Below are 15,156 nucleotides of genomic sequence, written 5' to 3' on the forward strand. Positions count from 1 at the left end.
GACAAATAGGAAAATATAAAATTAATATAACAATATAAAATTAAATGAACAATATTTCATGACTTCTTTATATGAATTAATGTTTTACATTAATGTGTAATAATTCAAAATATACAGTTAACTAAATTTAGTTAACTAAAGCTAAAAGGGTATTTAACTACAGTTATGAAGTAAAAATTCCTTAGGTGATTAATTCACAAATTAGACAAAATATTGTGGATTTCTGACAGTGTTATTACATCAATACACAGTAATCTGTGAACTGATACCCACCTGGTCACATTTTTAAGGTCACTGCTAAAGGATTTCAATCTGCAAATATCTGTATCTTGTGGCAGTAGCAGAACTTTAAAATCTGGCTTGACTTTACAGGGAAAGTCTTCTCACCATGCTGACTAGTATCAAAAGTAGATAGGCTGGGTTTTTTTTCCCCCCTCAAAGTCTGTTTTCCATTTTTGCAACAGAATGATCACTAAAATTTACGTATTTAGTAAATTATGATACTGTAATTAAGTTTGAATTTCTCTAAGACAGTGAAAATACTGCTTTAATTGCAGAGTTTAGTCTGTACAGCATCTTTTCAACAAAAAGTTGAAAAGAGCACATTAATAGTGTAACTATAGCTTGAAGGAATCAGTTTTAAATTTGAACTGATTAAGTGGTATTCACTGTTGTTTAAACATTGACATACCTTCACTTCTCCCTGCATGCAACAAAAAAGTTGTTGAATATCTACAGACAGGTGCTGTCCCAACTTTTTAAAGATGCAGTGATGGAATAGGGAGTATCCAAGTAGATTTTTAGTCAACAAGATAAACATTAGACATTAAGTTGTCCTGGGGTAAAGATTATGGAAGCAACAAACCAGACTGTCTGTGGAAAATCCAATATTCCCCGTCTGACAGGTTGCTAAGAATGAGCTAGACCTATATGCCAAATACATACTTCCGTTTATGATAGAAAAAGCACCTTGAGTTCTTTCAGAACCAAAGGCCAGAATACTGCAACGGGCTTTTTTAAAAAAAGTATTAAGTTACATCCAGTCAAAATTCAACACACTGTTTAGTCCCTTATAATTTCTGAAGAACTACCATAAGACTTGAAATGCTTTAGACAAATTCTATATTGCTGACTGAATTCACATAAAAAAACCCACAAAATAAATTTTGTATTAATTCATGTCTGAAAAAGCCCTAGACAAGAGAAAGATGATTGCTGAAGCTGCAAAAGCTATAACAAAGCCTTAATTCTCATAACTGGCAGAAAAATCCTTTCTAAAATGGTCAGAATTACCAACTAAACTACAATGTATAGAAGAATTTTTCTAGAAAGCTACTTTGTCTTTTGGTCAGGTTTGGGTGCAGTTAATATGTTTTTTTTGAAACTAAAAAGAAATGAGAACAAAAAAAAAAAGAAAAGAGAGATACCTATGCAAGATGTGTGTCAATCTAACCAAGGTCTTCACTACCATCAACCATGATTTCTGCAAACGTCAGCTGTCCTGAAAAATTAATAAGTAGTATTCAGTCATTTCATGGTAGCATGGTAGAAAAGCCTTTGTATTCTTCTATCAAAAATGATATCCAGTAAAGTCATCTCCTTGGAACACTTCAGTTTAGCATTTTTTACCTAGCAGGAATTCCTGATGCTCAAAGATATTTTCATCTGATTTGGCAGAGCTAAATTTTCAGTCTGTAGGGACCACAGGTTAAATAACAAGTTAGAGCTACTAATGCATGACCTGCTACTTTCCAATAACTAAATATTGACTATTCAAATAACTCTGAGTACAGTACTTCATTGCTATTCCACTATCATTCTGCATTACTAGCACATATATATTTATGCTGATATACAGAGGGAGAGCATGCACCTGTGAATGCATGCAATGACAAAGTACTGAACTGTAGGAAAAATACTCATGTCCTCAAGATCTGCCCTACAATGCCCTGAGTAAATTCAAGTCACACGTAAGATGGCAACAGTCACTGCAAACTGCAGAACTAAAGCATCACGTGGCAAAGGGGACACTATACTTTGCAAACCAGACAATTAGAATCAGTATTCTGCATGGATAAGTTATAGTGGATGGATCAAGTGTCTTAATGCCAAACCTAGGCATTTCTTCCTACTGCTTGCATACAATGGCAAAATAAACCCTTGAAATGATGGTCAGCTCCTCAGGATTCAGCAAAGCTTGCAAAATAGATACCCAAAGATACCTGTTAGAAGATACCTATTATCTATCTAACATCTATTATCTGAAGATAGTTTTTAGACAGGACTTAAAAATGAGTGACTGTGTGATCAGTTAAAGCATGCCAAAGAAATGTTCCAAAAAGCACATGCATGGTATTTAATTTGGTTGAGCTCCATCAAATTTACATTACACGAGACCACAGTAAAAGAAAGTCTGATGCGCTTGTAACAGACCTGTAAGGACAGCACTTGGTATCGGAGTCCCATTAGAAAGCAAGCTCAAAATTCTGCATTTCCAGCTACAGAGCAGCTCTGAAAAATTGCACTAACATCTCAACAACTAAGTCAAGTTGGGTCATTTTAATATGTGTCAGTGGGAGACTCCATCAATTCAAACTGGTTAATACCAGTTTGCAAATACAGACCAGAACAGAACAGGCTATTTTGCTTGCAAGTGCTATGTTTTCTGTTTTTCAGCCCTAGCATTGACTTAAAGTAAGTGAACACTTTTAAGGGCACATTAAGCTAGAAAGAACTTAGATTATTCTAGGAAACTAATTTCAGGAAAACAGACACTGTGCACGTAAGATACCTGTGGACAGAAAGTAACTTGTCCTAAAGACTGAAAAATCATAAATGCAAGAAAACTTAGGAGGAATGAGATTTGACATCACATATTTTAGGTAATAAACTGCAGTTCATCCTGTGGCAAAACACAGAAAGACATCTCCCACGCTACATCTACATAAACTGGGAAGAAATAATTGCAGGTTTAAGGCCATCATACATAGTAGAAGACATTGATTAGATCATGCATGCTGTCCTCACAGCAAGATATTTGTTTGCTTCTTTAATCAGATTGCAAAGGAAAAGTTGGAAGTGAAGATGCAAAGCAAAACATGCTGGAAAATGAACTCCGTATTTGCCTAAATACTTTTCAGCTTCAAGTACTTCCAGATAGATGTAACTTAGCAAAGGGATAGAAAATCTTTCTCAACAAGCTTTTTACTTCCAGAAGTTTCCCAGCTGTTCATTTAACAGGGGAGCCAGGGATCAAAATGAAAACTGATACAAGCTTCATTTAATTTAATGACTGCTTTTCAAGGGCCTTGACCAAAATTGAAATGACAAGGAATTAGAAGTTTCTCAAAATTTAAACAAAACAAAACAAAAAAACCAAAACAAAACAAGAAAAACCCCCACAAAAAACCCAAACCACCACCACCAACAACAAACAAACAAACAAAACAACCCCAAAAAAATCATTTTGAAGCACTGCAATTCTGTAACTTTCACAGTCATGTTTATATCGTTTTAGAGAAACCAGAAGTAACAACATAACAGGTATTATTTTAAGGTAACAAAACATACCTAAGTATATTAAAAAACCAAAAAACACACTACATTTTCTTCAGGTTACAGATCAAGTTTTGCTTTTACAAAAGGAAAGAAACCAAATATTCATTCACTTATTAAGTGAATAGAGATTTCATGCTGTTTTTTCCAAGTCTCTAAATAGAAAGAAATACAGTAGAATGTGCACTGTAATGCAAACCAGAGGTAGAAGAAAGTGAGTACAAATCTCTAATCAACACTCAAGAGTTTGTAATACACTTTCCCGTACAAAACCCTTAAAAGTTGAGTTACAAAGCAATGCAAGTACTGCTTGTAACAGTTTGGAAGCAGGATGTATTTGCTTTAGATTTCCCATTACTTAACTTTGAAGTTGTACTACGGTGGAGTTTAGGATACAGTAAAAATCTTTGATAAAAAAGGTAAAATTTAAAAATTCTGATTTGAAATACAGTATATCTTTTTAAACAGCAATAGCAAATAATAACTGAACCTAGTACTAAGGAAGCATAGCATTGGATTTTCTGTCACTATATTTTTGGTTTTGTTTTGTTTTCAATTCTATCAAGTTTCTTGGGAAAAAAAAAAATAAACCCCAACAAAATGCCAGAAGAGCAACAGCATCCAGCCTGCCAGTATCACAGCCTTTACAAATACAAACCAATTTAGCAGCCACACCTATTTCCTCAGGTTGAAATCATAAAAGGTATTACAATTTCTCTTCAATGTAAATTCCTCCCCCACCCTCTCCAATCACTTGAACACTGGAATACATGACCCCACTGTGAAATTTATGTTTTCGTTAAAATTAAAGGAAGGACAGACCTGAAATTTCTCTTTTGGAATATTCCTTCGAGCTCCTTTTGCTAGAACAAGGGCTTCTTCTACTCTGTGGCTAGCTAGAAGATCTTGAATCTGTTTTTCCAAAGGTAGTGGCACCAAGATATACACACCCTTGTTCGTAGCAACAATTACCTTTCCTGGACAGAACAAACAGACATATTCTGTGTACATTCTCTACAGAAAAAAAAACAATTTCAGCAATAAGCTTTAAGATATACAATATAAGATTCAAGAACCTAAGCAGTGTTAAAGTTCCAAAACTGACCTTTGCTGTTACCTCATTTATTAGATAGTAGTTTACCTGCAAATTCCATCTCAGAAATAGAGAGACAATGGTAAATTTATTTATTTACAGCACAGTTTGTTCAACTCGAAGTGAAACTGGCTATAATCACTCACGATGAACTAAGCTATAAAGGCCACTGAAATCACTGCCCAGATTCCAGAGACTAAGGACTTTTAACTGCCAGGTGTTTCCACAGACTTACATTGAAAATCAAAGGTAGCAAGTAACACTCAGTTCATAGTGCTAGAGTTTGTAGCTTTTCTGAAAAAAAAAGGTAGTAGCACAAAGTATTCTACACTTCAGAGTTCTTAATTGAAGAACACACAAAAACAAATGTTTGCTTTTTTTTTTTTTGTATAACAACTCTTTATATCCAATTTTAAAACTCTTACACAGATCTTTTTTACGTTACTATTCTTTTGTATTCTTTTCTAATCTGGTAGAACTTTGTCAGGATAGCCAATATATCAGTAGTTCACAATTATTGACTTGAAGCATTAACACTGCTCATTTGAAAGAAATAATCAAGTTACAAAAAAAAAAAAAAAAAAAAAGCTCTAATCCCATGGACTCCTACCCAACAATTACCTTGACAATTAGAGCACATTTAATGAGCATACATTTTGTTAGAAGCATAGAATTTTGGATTACTGAAGTCTGCAGGACTCCAACCAGCAAAGCAGTTGCAGTAAGTTTCAACAGTCAACATACTTGCTATATATTTTGTTAAAAAAACAAACAAAGGGACTGCAGGCTGTTCCAGAATTACTGATGCAACAAAGTACCTTCAAAGTCCTGTAGAATGTGACCTTCTTTAAAAGGCAGGGTTTGCTTTTGCTGTTGATCCAGCATGCTGTGCACCGTAATGAATTCATCATCGAGAGCCACCACATAAGGAAAGCACAAAGCTGCCCCAATCACATTCTCTGACCAGTGCACTGGGGCACGCTGTGAGATCCCATCTACGGTTGCAAACATGCCTGCAAAGAGGAAAAAAAAAAAGCCTGAGGTTCGTTCTAGTTGAAGCCTAGTTGTTTTCCCAGCACAAAGCATGGGTACCAAGGTACAGAGATGAAAACTCCCAAAACAGATACAGGTAGCATGACAACAGCATATCACACCTCCCTGGACCTGATAGTTACTTCAGGTCAGTCTTTTTTTACCTTCTCCTTCACCATAGGAACAGACAACACCAAAAACTGAGAAGAGACAAATACTGGAAGAAAGTGCAAAGAATTATTCAAGTTTAGTAAGCTTCAGGGTTTTCTTATAAGAATTATGCCATGCAGTTCAAATTTCAGAACATTAACATTTACTGAGACCCAGCTTTCAATCCTGCCTTAGTAGGAGCTGCAGATCTGCACTGCCTGAGCTGTCTGGCAATGCAGGCATGTTAGTTCCTTGCTGTACCAAATATCTGAAGAGCATTTCAGTGGACACAACAGTTTACTTATACTTCTTCACTTTTGATACAGCAATGTTTTCACAGAACAAGCGTCCAGCTCCTTGGGATGAGTCACTTCCTCTGAAGCATCTGTGTTTTCAATCATTGGAAAAAAATGCAGAGGTTGTTTATAAAGCAGCACAGAGTAAAGACTTTCTAATATCCCAAGGATAACTCCTATGCTGTTTTAGAAATAACCAGATTAAAACTTCAATTAATTTGGGGAGGGGGGGTTGTCACTATCTTTCCTCCTGTCTATTTTGTCCTCCTTCTTCGTCCTAGCTTAACAGACTTCTGACTTGCTTTAGGACTGCATGCCACTGGTTCTATTCATGCTACTTTGTATTTCCCAATTCTTTCTGAGACACTGACTGAAGAAAAATTTCAGTCAACATTCTGAGGCCTAGTTCAGTAAACATTTACCAGCTGAGCCATCCTGAAGCAGTATGTAAGCTTCTGTTCAAAATATTAATTCATACCCGTTAAAACCAGTATTCTCATGCCATTAAAAAGGCATGCCCATGAAAATTGATCTTTGGCAGCAGTGAGCCACTTGACAGCTGGCAGAGTAAGTCTGAGCTCTAAAGAACACAAGAGATTAAAAGATTATGTTATTCAATTTACAAAATCTCCTCTAAACAGAGGATAATGAGGCAAGGCGAGCTGGGTAGAAGGACCATCTTGGAATTAAAAAAAAAATAAAAAGGGAAAACAGAAAACAAAACAGAAGGTTGTAGACTTTTACAGAACTATGGTGTAGAGAATCTCACCTAAGCTTCTGTATCCCTTAGGGCAGCTTTTAAATTATCAACCCTTTCCCCTTGACTAAGGGTTCTTTTTCACTACAATGATCAGCTTTTCAACCAAAGCACCTCACAGAAAATACTTTTTTGGGGGCTCATAATATATTGATTCCCAATTTACTCTATAGGTCTTGATATTCTTATGACTCAGAAGTAAAATTTTATGTCAGGCAACTGCACTGTCCACTTTTAAAGGTTTTTAGTTATTATTCTGTGCTATAATCCCATTTCAAAAAGTGGGAGAAAACTTGAACTAAACACATACTAACCAGTAGTAAATTTAGAGTTTATTATATTTAAAATATGAATTCTTAGGTTTTCTATTTCTCCGACATTTAAACAGAAATAATTATAAATCACATTTTTTTTAAATGAAAGAGCTCTTTTTAGGTAATTTTAAAAAATCCTTTATGGAAGTTAAAGGGTATGTAGAGCAATGCATGGTGCTTTTTCAAGTCAATAGCTCTCTATATCCCTCTGCCCTCAATAGCTAGGTGGTATATCATTCTGTGGTAGAATGATGCACTTTCTGTCTTCATCCAGCTCTCACCTGAGGATACCAATAAATATAACAACTACAGTCAGAAACCACAGCCTTTTTATAGCACAGGAATGCATTTGATCAAACTTGAGATGAAGCCAGTAATCAATTCCATATTAAAATTGCATAGGCTATCCAAAGGTTACAAGAGTTACCCAAAACACAGCTACACTGTTTTCAGCACCTAGAGATATAGAAATGTTTTGTATACTCTCCAAACTCGATGAAGGTGTGCTCTTCCCACAATCCATGTTGTTTAAAGATGACGTTAGTATTGACGTCACATTGGTCCCCTCTGGGCTACAAGAGTAGTGACTGGCCTCCAGCTGGACTCCTGCTCACTACAAACCTTCCAGTCAAGCTTTCAATTCACCTCACTGTTTCTCTTGCTCATGCTTCATCTGTTTGTCTACAAAGGGTGTCACAGGAGATAGTGTCAAAAGCCTTGTTGAAGTTCACAGTATCACTGCTCTCCCGTCATCCACCAAGCCAGGCATTCAATCATAGAAGACACTCAGTCTGGTCAGGCAATTGTCCCTTTTTAAATGCATGTTGATTACTTCAAATCACATTCTTGACTTTTGTATATTTGGAAATAGCTTCCAGGATTTTCTCAATCACTTTCCTGAGGATCAAGGTATAGCTGGCCAACCTGTACTTGCCTGGATCCTTTCTCTTGGTCACCTAAGACAGCAGTGAAGGCACTTGTTTTCTTCCAGACCTGAGGAACATCCCCTGATCATCACATCCTTTCAAAGATAATAAAGACTGGTCTCACATTGACATCAACCTCAAGCATTCATGGGCGCATCCCATCTGGCCCCATGGTCTTGTCTGTCCAGTTTACTTGAATGTTCTATAACCTGATCCTTCTCTGATGAGGGCAGGTTTTTGTTGCTCCAGATTTTCCCACTGTTCCTAAGCGCTGATAATACCTGAAGGAAGGTCATACCAGCAGACTGATGTAAAGGAGGCATTAAGAACCTCAGCCTTTTCCATGCCCTTTGGCACCAGGTCCTCCACCTTATTTAACAGTGGGCATCCATTAGCCTTCCTTTGCTGCTGATATGCTCCTTTTTTAGCTGTTCATGGTGTTGAGCAGAGTCAATGCCAGACAGACATTGGCCTCTGTCCTGGTTTTGGATTAATTTTCTTCTTAGTAGCTGGTACAGTGCTGTGTTTCAGATTCAGTATGAGAATGACATTGCTAACACACTTATATTCAACAGAGCACACGGCTTCATCAGTTCCTTAGTCACCATCAATGCACTCCAGAAAACTCATGGACTGCTTGTGCCCTGCTGTGGTGGCCCTCTGGCAAGTACTGGAGTGGTTCAAGAGCACCCTAAAAACTAGGACCCACAAATGAAGGTTTCTTCCCATTACCTGAAGAAGGTCTTACCTACATCATCTGTCTGATAAAGTGGTCTCTAGCAGGTAGTGACCATGATGTCGCCCATATCAGTCTGCTCTCTAACCCTAACGCATAAACTCTCATCTCCCTCTTCCTTTGTTCCAAGGTACATCACCACATTTTCCTACTGCTCCTGCATTCAGAGTAACCCTGCCCCTCAGTTGTTAACACAGAGGTGTGCTGATTTCCCAGAAAAAGAGAGCTTTCACTACTATGCTGTTTTGTAAAGACTTCTTTGTCTATATAAGCCTGAAGCAGGGCCTCTTCAGCTCTGTTAGCTGCATATAAAGTCTCTCATCATGCCATCTTGCATTCTTTGTTTACCAACTCAGCCTACAACCATCACCACACCTAATTTAAATACCCCTCACCAAGTTGGTCAGTCAAGCTGGAAAAAACACTTTTACCTCACCTGGCCTGGTGGATCCCATTACTTCCTTAAACAGGGATCCATAGTCATAAATGCCAAAACCCCTGTCAGCACAAGCTGTGCAATCAGTTGGTGACCTGCACCACCCACATATTCCTCATGACATTCTTCCTTACCAGCAGGATTGATGAGAAAACCTCCATCACCAGTATGAGAGTGTGTCCCACTACTCTTACTTGCTAATTCTTCCTGGTGCTACGGCATTGTAAAGGTTCAGATGATTTGTTGGGACAGAACTTCCTGTTCCTCATGTGCTACTATGAGCACTGAACTTACTAAACAGATGTAGATCTGCAGGCAGAGAAGGAGAATTCTTCCTTCTTTGGTTATGACAAGTACTTCCTTTCTTTTGTTACGAAAAGTCACAAGTTTCCAGCCTTGGCCATCGCAGAACAAGCAGAGACTTAGCCTGTCCTTCCCTCTGTACAGTTGGAGGTACAAGGCTCACACCTGGGTCCTGGAGAAGATTCAATTTCCTCTTTGTCATCTGCAATGCCGTGCACTCTGCTGACCTCCTCCTGCACCTCCTTTACATGGCAACAGAAATCCTTAAGGAAGCACACGTCTCCTGTGGACACGGACCACATTCTCCCCTGCTCCAGACTCCTTGCAGGAGGTAGAAGATGCTCTCTTCAGCTCAAGGCTCAACAAGCTGTACCTCCTCTTGGGAGCTCAGTCTAAGCTGACACCTCTGATGTTTTGGAGCAGTTGTTCCAGCTGGTACTAAGAAGCACACCCTGTGCCAATATGCAAGAACTGTCTGCTGCAATTTTAAAGCCTTTGTACAGCAGGAAAGCTGATTAAAAACATGCAATAACAGCTTCCGAAACTCAGAAACTGAATTTTTGTAAACACAGTTTCATACATATCAGAAAGAAGTGATTTTTAATTCTAAATGAACTAATTACTGGACAAAATGAAGATGCATCAAAAATTAAGTTCCTCCTCCTTTTGAAAGAACAATCTAAATACTAACTGCAAGCAGAGAAAGCAAAGTACCAAATGGCTAAGATCAGGAATCTGCTATGAACAATTCTAATAATGAATCTTAAATGCAAAGAGTCCAGGTAAGGAAAAAAGTTACATACCTAATAACTCAAAGACATTTTACTTTGATGACCATTTTGAGCACTTGCTTTCTGCATATCTAAATTCAAGTCTTAACTCAAAAGTAAATTAATCTAAATATATGCCACTTCAAACACTATAAAGCCAAATATATTAATGTAGAATACATCCACCTCAGTAAGAGGCTGGATTTAGCACTGAGGTTTTACCAAGTGCCAAACAAGCATGCCTTAACCAGTGAGACATACAAAACCAAATCAGAATTAGAACTGAAGATTCACAGAGCCTTTTCAAGTCCATTCATTTTACAGCAGAAGTCTACCTCAAATTCCAAGAATCACAGTGCTTATCTATTATAAAGGTGCTCAACCACCTTCGTAACCTCGAAGAGACAAGTGTTGAAGACACTAAGAATTTTACCAAGGAAGAACAGCAAGGACAGTACTAGTCAAAACAACGAGGATGGAATAGAAAACAGGAGATTAAAAAAAAAAAAAAATCAAACAACAAAAACACACAAACAACCCACAGCTGAGTTAGGCAAGGAAACACTGTACAATTGATACCAAACAATCTTCAAGGTTTCTGAGGAAGTACAAGATAGACTTTGCCAGTCTAGCAGTACAAGATAGACTGTATCATGAGCAAAAGGGTGGTTTATAGCATGTTTAGAACAGCAGAAGTGCATTTACTTAATATCTCACATACCTGATATTCTAACCCCAAGACATGCTACTTAGACAAGTACGTTGATTTTCTGAGTAACATTCTCATTGTATTTCTCTCTTACAGGAGACCAGATAAAAGCAAAGGTCAGACTAAATAAAGTTCTGCTTTCTAACTTAATACAGTTATGCTTTTGAAAGTATATGTATTCTTCTTAAATCAAAAAAGAAATTAACTACTTGAACAGAACCTGGTTTGACTTTCTTAAAAACATTAATAAAAATTAAAAGTAAGACTGTGATCTTCTTAGTAATATGTCAAAAGCAAATATTTTCAGACAGCTAATTCACAAATTTAAACTTCTACAGCACTACTAAAACAGTTACTATCTACAAATACATATTCACATTTAAAGCAACTAGGGAGTTTCAATAAGAATTGGGTAGCCAAAATGACTTAGAAAAGCCCTACATTCTGAAGAAAAAAAGTGCATTTTGGAAATCTTCAATTTGCATAAACTGATATTCTAGTAAGAGTTTGTTTCTTTCAAGAAAAATTGGTGAGTTGATATACATATCCCATTCTGGTCATGAGACAAAACTTCAATATAAGCAACTGACTCCATTCTTTATTTTGCTTTGGAATTTATTTTAAAAAGCCAAATTCAGATCCCTGAATTAAGAACATAAATAGAAGAACATGCTATTCCTAATATGTCAGGAAAAATACACACATTGCACCTCTGAAAAGGAGAGTCATATGGGAAACAGCATGAAAACCTTCTGCCTGTGGTCTGTCAGCTCTGGGATATTGCAGCTTTTCAAAAAAAAAAAAACAAGTCAAGATTACTGACCCCACAGCATATTGTTGATTTAGACAGATTACAGCAGCAGTAGTCCTTACAGTCATTTATCTATTAGACAAGAGCATTGTTTCACACAATCTAACTTTGGTTTTACAATTGTTAAACTACCATTTTCTGTAATATGGATCTGAAAAGCACTATTAAAAAAAAAATTAAGCAAATGGGAGCATAAAAACTGGGTAGTATCTGACAACATCTACAGTTAAGACAGTTTATTTTAATAGGAGTTAGGATACAGTCTATTTCCATTAAAATTTCTTACTAGCACTGTAGTACAACAAACTTACTTGTGAATCAGTTTCAATGTAAAATGGACTTCGTGTGAACTCCTCTAAATAGCAACTGAGAACCAAATTAACACATCTACACAAATTTAACAATTTTATAGCAACAGAGGGCTCCTCAAACCCAGTCTGACTGATCACTACAGAGAGCCTATCAACCCCTGAAGTTTCACTTGGTACCAAACAATTCTTTTGCTCAGGGCTGCATGATACTACTGCTCTTAGCTGTCTATACAGCAATGAAGCTTTCTACAGACATGATTAAAATACAAATAACCACAGATTTTTGTGCACTGAAAAAAAGAACAGGAGAGTTATAACAGTATTAAGTACCAAAAATTTACCATCTCCCTTTTTACCTCAGCATTCCAATATAGACCTGTGAAGTAAATCATCATTATGATGCAAAACACTCGATTAGTAAAGCTTTGCTTCACAAGTGAAAGACATTAGTAGAAGTAAAAAAAAAAAAAAAAAAGGCAAAAAATTAAAATCCTCAGTCTCACCTAGTCCTCCAGGGCCAGCCAAGAGAAACTCTTGTCTGCCTATCCTTTTCACAATTGGTCGTTTCTCATCACTGCAATAAGGAAACAGATCCTGGGAGACGCCGGTATTATAATTCAAAATTATATACTGTGTAGTAAGTGCAAGGCATAAGTAGTATCCATCTACGGCCACAGCACAGGGTTGCTCTGGAGTAAACACTTCCTTGACTATCTGGACTCTGTCTTCAAACACCATGAACATCTGAATGGTCCGACGCTTGACTGAGATGATGCAGACCTCCACGCAGAACGGATCCCCGCTCACGGGGTTCTCGTTCAACGTGAACGTCACAGCTCCTTTGATCCTGGCACCGGTGGGGACGGGTTCCAAGTTTATCATGTTAACTAGTGTTATCGTGTTGTCACAAAGCACGAGAAGTCTGGTGAGGGCAGAGGCTGCTTTCAACTCGCTCACAGGCTTCTTCAAGCCCAGATATTTATGCAGTTGCTTGGTAGCAGCAAAAGTTATTTTTCCAGCTGTTGATACCTTTTCATCCAACATAAAGTGATAGATAAAGCAGTCATTGGTTCCAATGTAGAGGTTCTTCCCACAGCACTCAATGCACTCAATGTTGATGTAATTTTTGTCTCCCATTAACATCTCCCGCTCAACAGCAGAAACGAGCTTGAAAGCTTTAACGCTCATTGTGTCTTCTGGGTGATCTGATTAAAGAGAAAAGAAACACACTATTTAGCTCCACACACATAATCAAATATCAGAGGTAGAAATTTAATATTCACCAATACAAAAACTTAAATGTTGCATTCTTTAATAGCCTGTACTCTATTTCCAACCCAATTACACAAGCCAGAGCAAGCACACTAACAACCACAGAAATTAATCAAATTTTATGCTTCCACTTCAAACCTATTCTGAAACAGATTCACAAGAGCACCCAGCTATTTTGAAGTGATGCTTTCTCCACATGTAACCAGCATGTTATTGGCTCTCTCAGACACTCTGGCACTACAAGTGGTTATTGCCAGTACTTAGTGATTTATAAACCTGTCATGCACGTGTTTCTATCACCTGTACATGAAAACAGACAAGCTTCAGGTCTTAGATTTGTTGAGAAGCCACAAGGCGTTCAGTGCTATTAGTTAACATCTCATGTTGCTTTACACTCAGTTGTAGGCCTATTAGTACATACTCTCTTCATAAAATATCACAGGCTTATTGCATTTTAACACATACTTTACATTCCTTACTCTCCAGCAATCAGAAATACGTAACTTCCAAGCCAGTGAAATAAAAATTTATGCAAAATATCATCCAACTCATAATAAAAGTTGTTGATTTGTGATTTGGTTTTGTTTTCTAATATCTGCAGAATGGTCCATTGTATTCAGTGCTACTTACACATTCTCTGTACCAGACTATATGCACCAGCAATTATAAAGCACATTCACCCAGAAAATTTGGAAGCATAGCCTATAAAGCATTAATTAAACTCAAGCTGCAATATCAAAGAAATTAGGACTTTGTGTTCTCTACTATCAAAATCATCCCAAAAGTCTGTCTTTAAGTGCTAAGCAGCACTTCTAATATCTATTCTACAAAATATACCTACCCTTTTGCAATCAAACATCGTCAAGGGACAGATGCAATTTATGAAGCAATTAATTGTATTTTACAAACAGTTGCACCTTTACTGTACTCCAGACTTGCGTTATTTTTTGTAAGAAACCAGCAGACAGCTGTGCTCAACACTCCAAAGAAAAGTAGATGAGAAATCGCCGACCTTGTTTAATCACCTTTTAATTTGTCATGACTGTTCTGTAAAGGCCACTCAGCCAACACAAGGGAAGACACAACACTAAATGTCTTGAGAGTGGATTTAAGATATTACATATCAATTGCTTCTAGTCCAAAGGTACAACGGAGATACAAACATCAAATGAAATTTCTGTGGACCAACAGAGAGACCAACATCAAAAAAAATGCTCCTGTAAGCAAACCTCAAACTAAGCACAGTCAAAATGAATTTAGTTTATAATTATTTCATATAACAAAATCCTTTGCTTTTGTGAGAGAATATTGAAAACCATGGCAAAAAAAAAAAACAGAACTGAGTGAGAAAAGGTAAGGTTCACAACTTGCAAGTAACCACTACATAAAATTAGATCAAACTAAGAATAGAGCCAGAAGCAATGTTACCAAGAGAAAGGAGTGACTAATGCCAAGAACTTCAGGGCTTGTTTTTCAGCTTTCTTTCAGAAGTTAAAAAGATTTTAGTTTGGGCTTCTAAAATTTCAAATTCCATCCTCACCTGGAGTGTAAATTACTGTTCTGTCCTTCAACCAAAAAAACCCAAACAAACCCAGAAAGCACTAGAGAAATAGCCTAAGGTAAAATGATAATGCAAGTCTCTGGCTATACAGCCATGTTATCCCCAAACATGATCAAAAGAAACA

The 15,156-nt window shown here is 37.1% G+C and overlaps 1 protein-coding gene across 1 annotated transcript in view; it reads right to left on the bottom strand.

Annotated features, from left to right (window-relative positions):
- Positions 1-15,156, bottom strand: part of TGFBRAP1 (transforming growth factor beta receptor associated protein 1) — a 38,657-nt gene that overhangs the window by 21,325 nt on the left and 2,176 nt on the right. Inside the window, exons 2-4 of the mRNA XM_050333840.1 lie at positions 12,703-13,404; positions 5,467-5,661; positions 4,378-4,532 (exon numbers count right to left, since the gene is read on the bottom strand). Coding sequence (XP_050189797.1) covers positions 4,378-4,532; positions 5,467-5,661; positions 12,703-13,387 — 1,035 coding nt within the window. The 5' untranslated portion in view covers positions 13,388-13,404. The remainder of the gene's footprint in view (positions 1-4,377; positions 4,533-5,466; positions 5,662-12,702; positions 13,405-15,156) is intronic.

The sequence above is a fragment of the Myiozetetes cayanensis genome, unplaced genomic scaffold, assembly GCF_022539395.1.
Source record: "Myiozetetes cayanensis isolate MyiCay16 unplaced genomic scaffold, myiCay2020 scf5-8, whole genome shotgun sequence".
NCBI classification, from domain to species: Eukaryota; Metazoa; Chordata; class Aves; order Passeriformes; family Tyrannidae; genus Myiozetetes; species Myiozetetes cayanensis.